The sequence below is a fragment of the Rhinatrema bivittatum genome, chromosome 1 (assembly GCF_901001135.1).
Source record: "Rhinatrema bivittatum chromosome 1, aRhiBiv1.1, whole genome shotgun sequence".
NCBI lineage: Eukaryota > Metazoa > Chordata > Amphibia > Gymnophiona > Rhinatrematidae > Rhinatrema > Rhinatrema bivittatum.
In genome coordinates this window covers 286,076,581-286,089,492 of record NC_042615.1, presented here as the reverse complement: position 1 = coordinate 286,089,492, position 12,912 = coordinate 286,076,581, and the positions used below count along the sequence as shown (strand labels likewise).

Sequence of the window (12,912 nt, the reverse complement as noted above, 5' to 3'; positions counted from 1 at the left end):
GGCCCGATCTCGTCGCCACGCGAAACATGCAAATTTCTACACACACACACCCCCCCCCCCCCCGCGTGCGCCGCCCCAGATTTTATAACATGCTCACGCCGGCGTACGCGCATGTTATAAAATCACGCATCCATGTGTGCGTGCCGGGTAGCGCGCACCCACACATGGTCGCGCGCGCATATTTTTTAAAAATCTACTCTTTTAGGCCTTAAAAACTTGCATTTCCCCCCTGTGCGGGAACCCTGGGATAGTCATGCGGCCTTGCACGGTCTGTGGCCCAACCCGTGTGCCCCCCATGTCCAGAACCGGAATGGGACCGGGGCAACTCTTGCTTTATGGATATCATCTGAAAAAAAAAAACTTGTACCAAGAGCCATGTTACATGATGGAACTGTTTCATCAGTAAAGTTGTTTGGAATACCAGCTTTTTGTGCAGGTTGGTTTATCGCATTCAATAATATAATTATAATTATGTTTGTTTTATTGTGAACCGTTTTCATCAAATATTATTTTTGTAAAGGCGGCATACAAACAATTTTTTAAATAGAATAAATAAAAGAAAGAAAGAAACAAATAATTAATGCCCAGGACCCATGAGATTATCCTTCCCCTCCAGCTCCGCCCCCTGAGGATTTGAAGAGACTGACTAAACTGAGATAGACACTTAGCCCCAGGTATTGAGTGCATGCCCTGTGGACTCCTAGGATCTTAGTATGGGGGTTACATTTAGTAAATCTGCCTTTTAGTCCACTGATATTTCTTGTCACTTATTTAGATAATGCTGTGCATTTCTTTCTGTTTTCTGGTTATTTTTCATATTTATGAAAATTTGAAGATTGTTGGTAGTTTCTAACTGGAGCAGGGGAAGCAGTAGAGGCTCAGGAGGGAAGGCCAGATCCTTTATTTCATTCCTGCTGCACCGGCTGTGAGAAAAATGTCAACAATATTCCCATTCCCATTTGCCAGCCCTGACAGCGTCCATTCAATAATTTCATCCACTCTGTTCTCCCCATCTTCTCTGCAAAAGTAAAAAGTATCCCCACCCTCGTCACTTCTAAGCCCCAGCTTTGTTTGCATTGAACAACTAATTGGACTTGAAAGGTCAAAAGTACTAGAAAAAAATTAAAACTATAAGGTTATGTAGTGTTGAGGGGGTGGAGCTCTTGTACGTCAAAGAGTCGTGTTTTGTTTGGTTCTCTTCTGATTTTTAAGAACCATTTCATTTATGAATCCACTTGGTTAGATGATTTACAAGCAATATATAAAGTTTTAAAAAATAATAATATTCAGACGCATTTAAACAGATAACTCAGTAGTTATTCGGCTAAATTAATATTTGGGCACTTAGCCAGCTAGAATTTAGCCAGATAAGTTAGGGGTGTTCCATGGGCATAACTGGGAGGTGTTGAGTTAGCCAACTAAGTTATCCAGCTAACTCCGATATTCAAAATTAGCTAGCTAACTTAGGGCTGGATTTTCTATCTTTGCACCGGTTTGTGAATCCCGGCGCTAAAGGGGGGGTGGGCTGCGAAAGTCGGCAGCGATCGCACCACCATGGTGCGATCGCTGCCAGATTTTGCACCCGATAGCGCCATCGTAAAAGGTGGTGCTATTGGGTGCGCTACTGGCGGCGATAAAGGGCCTTACCTTTTCGCCGTCAGTGAAGTTTCCGCGGCTTCCATCCCGACGACGCCCCGACTCCTCCTCTTCCGGTGCTGATGCCGGCCTGACTCCGCCCCGATCTAGGTATCGCACATGAAAAGTCCCTTTTCGCGTGCAATAGAGTTAGAAAATAACCCCTTTAGCCAGCCAAGTCTGGCTGGGTCAAAGAGCAGTCCTACGTTAGCCGGATAGCTGACTAACTTTAAGAGAGCCATATATATTCAGTACTGCGGCTTTACTATTGAATATATCTCCAAAGTTAGCCAGATAATTTTATCCGGTTATCTTTGCTATGCGGACAGTGATTGAATATGGATCTCCAAATGCCCAGTCCCTTTCTTGCAAGCAGCACCCCCCAGTACTGTGTGATGATGTGAACGCCTTGTCAATGCAAGCAGCATGCACCGCTGGCGTTTGTGTGCTGTCAGTCAGCCTCAAGGAACAGAACATGGCAAAACAGTGGGGCTCATTCCAGGCAAGACATTCTAGCCTGATATGCATAGCTCAGATGAAGGTCCACCTGCTATGCAAGAATGAATCAACAACTACTTCCAACTTACGTGCATGCATATTCCTGCAGGTCCAGAAAGTACATACAGGCTCCTCCATTAAAGCAATATTCATCGTAGGGTGGCAGGCAGATTCTCAGGTAGCCGCTTTGCCCTGATGTGGTGGGATAGATGGTGCTGACAGGAGCGGGAATGGAAAATTCTGGAAGGTTTCATACAGACACACAACTTTAGTTCATTAAACTTTAGAGCTGGGCGTGGTGCTCTCAGAAACTAAGCTAGGAAAATAAGTAAGCATTTGTAAGACAGGAAGTCATACCTATATTTTTGTAACCATTAACAGCATATGATGTTAATTTTGAATTATATAGCACCTTTTGCCCTGACTGGATTCTAGTTCGTACTTTACATTTTCATACTTCAAAAGCATGAAATAACATCCATCTCTAAGGTGGAAAGTTCAGTTTGATGCCCAATCTACACGACAGTTTCTAAAAGGGAAGCACAGTGAGATAAAGCGACTCGGCTAAGGTCACACGGGCGACGGTGGCAAAGCAGGCATTTGATCTCAAGAGCTCTTCTGACTGCTCCCTCTCTAATCTCGAGGCCTCAGCTTCTCGTAGCAGGATAAAAGCAATAATTCCAAAGAAATCTCACATTCACATGCAAACTACATGGGGCAGTAATGGTGAAACTTTTATTTCTCTATACATTCAACATGACCCAGTACTGCAATATTATAAAACTTACATAGCCTGTAAACTGTCACTGACCATACCATACTATAAGACCGAAACATCCCCAGCTCCAGTTCAGTGACCATAGAATTACACTCTTGATTGATAAAATGCATGAAGCAATTAGTTACTCAATAGGGTGGCATATGCTTTTTTTTTCTTTATTTTTACATTTAAGGCATGATGTTTTAAGTCAGCAAACAGACCCAGGCTCAGTGGATGTAACAGTACCTTTGTAACCCAGTTCTGCATGTACTTTTAGACAAATGGAGTACGTGTTCCAGAGGTAGGAGTAGAGGCATGACTTATGCATATTCTTTTGTATTTTCGAAAGCATGCATGGAAGTTGTCAAGTACAAGTTACGCCCTGCTTGGGGCCCTGGCTGGGCCTTCCAGGACCAAAAAACTGCCTGGGCCTAGTAACAAAGCCTAAGCCTGAGCTCAGGAAAAGATTCTTTACAAGATTTTTGGATTGGATTGACCAGTGCCAGAGGGAAGGGCACACCCCCAGCATCCCAAGGAACTGGATTAAGGATTGTTTTTGCCAAGCAGCCAGTAAACAGCATGAATGAGGAGAAGGAATAAGACTTTTGAGCCAATAACTCAAGAGACATGGATTTTGAGAGTTTGGACTACAGTTGAAGTGTTTTTGACTTTTTTGGAACACGTTTTGCTTGGGGTTACTTTTTTTTCTGACCAGTTCATGCCAGAACTGGAGCTACACTCTTGCTATCCCATCCTCACTGGTGAAGATATATATTTCTATGGATGAAGGTGGAAGGAGCAGGAGAGCTGTGAGAACATTTACAATGGACAGGGAAACCATCTGTTTTATTTTGGTGGTCTGTTGTATGCTGATCTTGATTTTTGTGATTCTGGCTTGGATCCTTTTCTTTAAGCTGCAGTAAAGACTTTACTTTGAACCTCATTTTTGGACTCCTGTTTGATTTTTCCTGTTAATTCCAGTGCAAGAACTGAATGGAGGGACACTGGTGTGAGTCTCGATTTTTATCCCCATTATTGGTTTTGGCTTTCTTGATCCTTTTCTGGACAGTTTGGCACCATTTGGAAATCTTCAGGTTAGAGTAGGAGCTTTGATTGAGACTGTGCAGGGTCAGAGTTTTGGGGGTTTTTTTTTTTTAACCTTTTCATGAGGGGGAGACCGGGGTCAGGGAAGGGAACCAGAGTGGAAAGGGGTTTTTTAACTTTATAATCATGGTTGGAGGGAGAGAAGGTGGTCTGCAGAGTCAGACTTTTTTTCTTTTTAAAAGTGAGGTCAGTGGGACGGAGGGGGCTGGCAGGGTCAGGAGTCAGCTTTTACATTTTATTTTATTGAAGTGGGGTAAAGGGGATTGAGGAGATTGAGGGGAGGTGACAGGCGGGAACATTTTCTTAGTTTTTAATGGCAGGGAGATTGGGAGGGAAAGGAGGGCAACAAGTCTTTTTTTTTGGTAAATAAAAATACAGTCTGGAGTGAGGGGGGATCTTGCCTTGATGGTAGTAGGGCCGGGCTGCATATAAGACTTTGGTGCCCATAGGCAGGATTCCCTCCCCCAGGATTTCGGAGAGCAGGGATTTCACCGCTGGAGACTGTAAAGCGGGGGATGGTTGTTTGGACAGAGTGCCACGGTGATGCCTCTTTGAAGCATGGCCCATGTGCCACGGTGATGCCTCTTTGGAGCGGCAGTGGCACATGGGCCCTAAAGTAAGTGGGAGAAGGCTCCTCTTAGGCCTGGGTATTTGGCACTGCCAACATTTGGCGCCCTAGGCAGTTGCCTCTGTTACCTGTGCCTAAACCCGGGGCTGTGGCAGGTTGTTAGAGTGCTCTGCTGGTTGGTGCTGGTTCCAGTGCGAATTGGCTAAGTGTAGCTGGAGAACCCAGTTGCACTAAATCTAGTCGGTCAAATTTTGACAGATAAATATTCTGCTGAAAACCTAAGCTGGTTAGAGTGAGCTGAATATTGTCCTAAAAATAAAGAGCCAACACATCAGCCCGGTTATCTTACCTACTCTGTCCAGGTGGCATCCTAAACATTAGTAAATAGAAGGCATTCTCAATCTCTCTTCCATGCTGCGATTTAGCTTCTTAAAGAATTTATAGACAAGCCTACAAATATTAATACTCCTCATCTTTCCCAGAGATGGGTGAGTGCCCCAGGAATGAACTTACATCGCTAATCTGCCTGGCCCAGTGAAAGTGCCTACATACCAGTGCAGTTGATGCTCGTGCCGACAGAGTCGCTGATGCACACGCAGGTGTAGTTCCCCTCCGTGTTCACGCAGATGGCTTGTTCTCCGCATGTATGGGTCCCCAGCCTGCACTCATCAATATCTGCCAGACACAGAGATTTTTCAGTTGGAGGAATGACTGGACTACAAGTTACAATATTTTCCTGAACACCCAGCTAATACCATAACAGCATTATCAGTGAAGTGCAAATATTTTTCACTTTTCTATTTTTAGGCACTCTGTACAGTAAAGTACAGTAGGAACGTCTTATGTGCCTAACAATGTGTTCATTTAGTTCTACATCTGCAAATGAGCAAAAACCTATGCATGCAAGTTCCCAGCCCATGCAAAGTTATGAAGGTTAACAAGAAATTTAAATTTATAATTAAAAAAAAACACAGGCTGAAAACAGGGGCAGGCTCAGAGGAGCTGGCAGGATTTCCCAAGCCCCACTAGGCAAAGCAAAGCAGCCAGGAGCCTGAACAGTGAGACTGACTGGGGGTCTCCATCCTTGCCAGTTGAAGATGAGGGAGAGGATCTGGCAGCCAGATCAGTGGGGCTGGCAGGAGCCCTCAGGCCCTCCCAGCCAAAGAACAGCAGGGGAAGCCAGGGGAAGTGGGTGGGGAAGAAGAATAGAAAAGGGGGAAAGGAGGGGGAAAGAAGGGGTGCCTGCATGAGGACAGAGATGAGAGAGGAGATAGGCATTGGGTGGGAGATAGAGTAGAAATGAGAGGGGTGGGTGGGAGGGAGGGTGAGCGGGTGGGGAACAGGAAAGAATGAGGGGTGAATGGTGGAGGGGAGAGAGAAGAGCAAGTGGTAAGTTGGGGCAGGAAGAGAGGAGAGTGACAGGGTGATTGGGTGGGAGGGAGAAAGATGAGTGAGGGAGCGAATGACTGAGGGGTGAGGGGGTGGGAGGGGGGTGAGGAAAGCAGAGCAGGAAGGGCAGGCGCTCCCCTTTCTCTCCTTCTCTCCCTTCAATATGGTTGAGGGCTTAGGGTCAAATGTTCAAGACGCCTAATATTGTCTTAAATAAAATACATTTTACTCTGAAACAGTATTGCCTTCTCTTTTCCCATAGATTTTTCTTTTCTTTGTAGGTAGGACATGAACTAACTTTGACAGAGGAAAGAGAGAAGCCCGGTCCGTCCTCCTGCTGGCTCACTCTGAATAAATCTGGTGGGGCCCTATGGAGGTGGCCATAGGAGACAGCGGAGTGGGGGGGGGGAGGGAAGGGTTATCGGGAGGGGGATCACTCGCCCTCCTTTTATTTTACTATCGGTGCCAGAGAGAGGATGATGGGGGGAGTTTATATTTCCTTGCATACCGCTCAGGACAGAGGGAGAGTGGCAGGGATCACTATTTTTTGTGGATCTGAAAAACAACTTATCCAGTTAATGCTGACTTTCAGGGCCATCCAGCAAAGTTTAACTGGGGAAACCCAGATGCACTAAATCTAGCCAGTCAGATTTAGCCAGATATTAAGCTAGGAGAAAGACTGCATTCATTATATGTTGGTTATTTGAATACTAAAGTTTGTTGATGTATAATTATGATGAATGTTTGCCATGTAATCCACACTGGACAATTGTATTGGAAATTATGGAATATAAGAAGAAAGAAAGGAAGAAAGAAAGAAACTTTTGCCTGGTTATCTTTACCCATTTAGCAGGTTTTTGAAAATGGACTAAAGTATTGAACATGTTCCAACAATTGTAAAAAAAAAACAAAAAAAAACCGTGCCAAGGCTTAGCCTGCACTCAGAAAGGGTAAGTTCTAAGTCATTTCTGCAGGTAAAACAGTGCTTTACGCACAGAAAAGGGCTTTTAGAAATCGGTTCGCACATGCTTTCCTACAAATGTCAAGAGTGCGTGGAAATTTTCGGTTTAGTGCACACATTTTACCAGGGGAACAAGGGGCACAGATTAAGAAAGAGGCGAGGAAGTTGCTATTTTGTAAGGAGATATGCATGCACACAGCACTGAACTCACTCGTACACTTCTACACCTGCTGACTGACTAGCGCACGTAAAATCAGGTCTGCACATTTTGGTACTTTATAAACTTCTTCTGAATTGACTGTACTTTGGGAAGATTTTGATTTAATATCATTTGAAGAAATTGAACAAACTATCAGCCACGAAGGCAACATCCTGCCCTTTAAATTCCTGCAGTCCTGCGACACTCAAGATGATTATTGATGATATTGCTTTCCCGTTAAAGGATTTACTGCCTGATTCACTAAGGCTTTTCTCCCATTCTGTGGTAATGGAAAATACCTTAGTCAATTTTCTGATCAAAGGAGAATTCCCTTCCCAGCTAAAACTATCTGCTGTCTGCCCTTTATTTTAAAAAAAAAATGCTCATCTCGACCCAACAGATATATCTAACTATAGAGCAATTTCCATGAATACCTTCCTGGCTAAAATGATTGAATCTGTTGTTTTTAAGCAGTTGCATAATTTTCTGGATGATCAAGATGTCCTTGACCAGTTCAATTTGGCTTTTACCCTACTGAAATCCTACTCAGATCCAGGTTAGGCATCATCTGGCGAGGTTTTGATGTAGGCACAAAATGTCGGCAGTGTTTGATACTGTTGATCATAGGATATCAATTAAGTGTTTTGCTGAGCTGGGTGTGACCTTGCATGGTTCCTTTCATATTTACCAGACCGGTTCCAGCAGATCTTTTGTGGTAGTGAAACTTTAGCCATGTATTATTCTATAACAGGAGTACCTCAAGGTTTATCTTTGTCTGCCATACTGTTTAATATTTATTTAAGACCTATTTGTAAATTACTGGTGGGCCTGGATCTTCACTACCACATTTATGTGGATGACATTCAGTTCTTTTTCCAGTTGATACTGATGTCAATACCTCCATGGGGTATCTTTCTATGTATCTGAATGCCATTCAGAGCTGGTTAGCTCACAACAGGTTAACTCAATATCTCCCAAGTTAAAAATTATAAAGCTGAGCCATCGTGTAACAACTATTTTTCCAATCAGTTTCATGGAGTTTCTATCCATGTGGCTAATGAAAGAAGGAATCTTGGTATTGTACAAAATTAGATTGAAAGCCTTGTGGGGATAGGGAAATACCTATATAATGTAATCCGCTTTGATGTACACTTTGAAGTGTTGAAAAGCAGTATATATAAAAATCTAAATAAATAAAAAATACTGGACTTATGTTTAATGCCCAGATTAAGTCAATGGTCCAAAGATCTTTCTTCAAGTTATGATTTTGAGGAAAGTTAAGCCATAGGGATGTGCATTTGTTTCATCCGTTTCCTATACAAGCATGTAATATGAAACGTATGAAACATATGAAACGAATGCACATCTAATTGAAGTGTAATGGGAAAGGAATGAAACAAATTAAACGAATGAAACGAATGCACATCCCTATTAAGCCATACCTGAAGATGAGGGATTTCAGAACAATACTCCAGGCTTTGATTATCATCTAACCCGGACTACTAAAACTCTGTTAACCTTGAACTCACCCCACTGTTCTATTAAGACACTCTAGGTTGTTTGGCGGCCAGGATTGTGATAGGATCAGCCTGCTACAAGCACATCACGCTCTTTCTGCACTTCACTGGCTCTCTGTTTGGCTGGTTTAGTTTAAGATCATTATGCTTGCTCATAAAGCTCTGAATGATGATATATCTCTCTGCATCAGTTCACTTCTTAAGCTTTGCTGCCCAACTACTAGGACCCTCTGATCAGCTGAGAAGGGTCTGCTTGAAATTCCTGATACAAGACAAAACAGATTAGTTGAGTCCAGTGAAAGGATGTTTTCAACAATGGCTTCCACTTTTTGGAATGGGATGCCGGAAATGCTTAGGAGGGTATCATATTAAAACCTTTAGGAAACAGCTGAAATCTGTTCTGTTTGTAGAAGCATTTGACTTGAGTTAAAGCTCTTCTATGGAACAGTTGAAAGCTATCTGGTTGGTAGAATCTTTTTGCCTGAATCAAATTTATTATACGATGCCTCCAGTGCTAATCATGTATGTCCTTCAAGTCTTGAGTACTAACATTTTAGTTGCTTGTTTATATCTGTTTGTTTTTCATTGTGAATGTAATTTTGTTAGCCACTGTGGACTTTTGATAAATGCGATATACTAATTTTTTTTTAAATAAAATCAAAATAAATAGTTAAATAAATAAACAAACTGTGCAGCTTCTGCCACACAGTTATAAAGTCTAGCATTAATCTCCAAGTGTCTAGTTATGTGCATAAATGCTGTATGTGAAAAGGTTTGAAAGTTGGGCTTTTACCATAGTGTGAAGAGGCATTCCTGGAGGTGGGATTGGGGGGTGGGATTTCCAAAAGTATATGCCTATTTTTTCTCAGATGTAAATGTGTACAGGTAGTTTTCCTGATATAATTTTCTAAATAAATAGGAATTTCACAATCAGATCAAGGCTTACTTATTTCTCAAGGTGGAATGATTTTTGGGTGAAATGGTGGGTAGGTTTTTAATTTTTATGTTTAATTTTAATCTGTTTTATGTAGACATGTTTTTAATTGATGTATTTTTTAATTTATCTATTGTTTATATTGATATAGGGAGTAATTTTCAAAGGAGTTACGCGCATAAATGTAACTACTATTGTAGCAATTTTCAAAAGCCATTTACTCACGTAAAGTGCACTTATGCGAATAAATCCTATGGACGATTCAATGGCATATATTGTAGCAATTTTCAAAAGCCCACTTACTCGAGTAAAGTGCATTTACATGCGTAAAACCCAGATTTACGCATGTAAATGCTTTTTAAAATCAGACCCTTTGTGTGGATGATTGTGAGTGTTTTTCTGTAAAATGCTTTTATTGGTTTTTATACTAATTATGCACTATATAAATTTGTTAAGAAATAAGTAATTGTCAAAGTCAAAGTACACACATACTTTCACTCTGAAAATGAATGTAAAGTCCGCAGGCAAAAATTCCCTGCAAATTTTGTATCAATGCGAGTAGTTTTAAAATCACCTACAAAATGTAATGTAAGAAACCCAACACCCACTTCTACAAATCTGTATTAGAAAGCAATTCCAAAGTCTTGCCTCTGCATGCATTCCCTACTTGTTTCATCTGAAGAAAGAACCAATACGATCATAAAAGCTCATACATAACATCTTTGGATAATTCTTACTTTGAAACAATAAAAGGTATCACAACCCAGAAAGAATCCATATTAATTCAGTACAATTCAGATTTTATTAATAGGCTGGAATCCTGTGGCTCTTCCTCATGGATGCGTCTGCTCTGCATGGAGAGAAGGAATGGCTCCTCCTATTAGAACTGAAGCCAAGCAAAGACCTTTAAAGGAAACTGGATCGGAAAGGATTTTTCTATTCGTATATTACATACATTTCTTTTGTATGTACGGTGAAGAGACAGCGTTGCATACAAACTGCAAAGTAAGACAGGACCAGAGTGATGATGGGAAAAAACAGGCAAATCATGAGCACGATGTAAAGAGAACAACCCTTTCAATCAGAGACTTGCTTTGTTGACCCAGTTGTAAATGTCCTCGGGCTTTTATGACTATTAAATTAATCTAGAATTACGTCAAGTACTGTACACAAATCAATGTCTATGTTAATCTTCAGCTATAGCAATTATTTCCAATAAACCTATATGTATTTTTCATGCCAACTCAGCTGCCAAAGTATAGAGAAATGGAGGCACATCCATTGATCACTATAGGCTTTCCATACTGACCAGCAGCTGACACTGATACTCAGCAAGGCACTGACAGAGGGGATGCCAAAAGTAGCATTCAGAGCTTTCCCCATCTAATACCAGGATCAGTATGATCCCTTCTGTATCTTGGCTATCGCACTGAGTCAAGTCATTAACCTTTTGTTTTCCTCTTACCTTGACATTGAAGTCCATCTCCAGTGAAGCCCTCTGAGCATTTGCAGACATAGCTACCCTCGGTATTGATGCAATCTGTTAAGTTTTGGCTGCAGAAGTCACCACTAATAGAACACTCGTCAATATCTACAAAATAATACCATAGTAAGCTAGTACCACAGGGCACTAGTACAAGTATTGAAAACAACAAAGAAAAACCACTGACAATATAATCCAAACTGAATTTGTGGAATATACTTTTTTGCGCTTTTCATCTGACGCTGAAAGCACTATATCATCAGTGATTCAATCCATCTGTCTGTCTTCTAGAGCAGGGGTGCTCAACCTGTCCTATGGGCTCCCCCAGCCAGTCGGGTTTTCAGGATATCCCTAATGAATATGCATGAGAAATATTTGCATACACAGGAGGTAATGCGTGCAAATACATCTCATGCATATTCATTAGGGATATCCTGGAAACCCAGCTGGCTGGGATGGGGAGCCCGTAGAACCAGTTTGAGCACCCCATTCTAGAGGCATGATAAGTCACATCCCTGTGAACCAATTGGTACCAAAATTAGGGAGGAGAGGTGGAACATGGTTCTGACCCATATTCTATTGAAAACAACCTCAACTGGGCCTCAGCAAGGCCCTTTTCAATAAGGGCAAGTTTAAAAAGGTCTCCAAATCCCCGCACATGCATGGTGTATCCTCGCTTATTCTTCTCAGCTACATTGTTTTTCTGGCTTATCTTATCAGAGGAGGAGAAGGAGAAAATAAGGAATTGCTTCTTACATTCTTGCTGCATCCTGGATGGCACTTTCTCTTGTGAAAGGGTCATGTGTAATGACATGTATTATGAAATGACAGCAGGCCATGGAAGCTGTGCTGATATTGGCTGAATATTCATAACTTAGTTTTTCATAATCACAATAATAATGAAAATCTGAATTTGCAGCTTTATTGCTCTTTAGAGCAATTTTCAAAACTTTTAGCCTAGTAAACTGGAATGTATTTGTCTATTTGCGGATGATTCTAAGATCTGCAACAGAGTGGACATGTCTGAAGGAGAAGAGAGAATGAAAAGTGATTTAAGAAAACTTGAAGAGTGGTTGATGATTTGGCAGCTGGGATTCAATGCCAGGAAGTGCAAAGTCATGCATCTGGGGTGCGGCAATCCAAAAGAGCTTTGTGTGATGGGCGGTGAAAGACTAATGTGGACGGACTGGGAGATGAACCTTGGTGTGATAGTGTCTGATGATCTGAAGATGGCGAAGCAATGTGACAAGACAAAAGCTAAAGCCAGAAGAGTGCTGGGCTGAATAGAGAGAGGAATAACCAGTAAGAAAAAAAAGAGGTGATAATGCCCTTGTACAGGTCCTTGGTGAGGCCTCACCTGGACTATTTCATTCAATACTGGTGCCCGTATCTCAAACAGGATAAAGTCAGTATAGAGGCGGTCCAAAGAAGAGACACCAAAATGGTGAGGGGTCAGCATTGGAAGAATTATGAGGAGAGGCTGAAGGATCTGAATATTTAAACCCTGGAAGAGAGGAGGTGCAGGGGAGATATGATACAGACCTTCAGATACAGGAAAGGTTTTAATGATGCAAAATTGTCAAACCTATTATGTTGGAAAGAAATCAATAGAACTAGGGGTTATGAAATGAAACTCCAGGGAGGATGACTCAGTACCAATGTCAGGAAATATTTCATCATGGAGAGGGTGGTGAATGCCTGGAATGCCCTTCTGGAAGAGGTGGTGAAGATGAAAACAGTCAAGGAATTCAAAGGGGCATGGGATAAACCCTGTGGATCCCTAAAGGCTAGAGTTTGGAAATAAAGAAAACAGTGCATGGGGGGTAACTGGGGGTAATTGCTGGTGTGGTAGTTGCTACCCTTA

The 12,912-nt window shown here is 41.9% G+C and overlaps 1 protein-coding gene across 3 annotated transcripts in view; it reads right to left on the bottom strand.

The window, feature by feature from the left end:
* The window catches only part of EGF (epidermal growth factor), a 208,156-nt gene that overhangs the window by 49,922 nt on the left and 145,322 nt on the right, over window positions 1-12,912 (bottom strand). For all 3 annotated transcript variants that reach the window (XM_029596110.1, XM_029596125.1, XM_029596117.1), the window contains 3 exons: window positions 11,031-11,156; window positions 5,118-5,240; window positions 2,223-2,373 (listed from right to left, as the gene is read on the bottom strand). In XM_029596110.1, coding sequence (XP_029451970.1) covers window positions 2,223-2,373; window positions 5,118-5,240; window positions 11,031-11,156 — 400 coding nt within the window. The remainder of the gene's footprint in view (window positions 1-2,222; window positions 2,374-5,117; window positions 5,241-11,030; window positions 11,157-12,912) is intronic.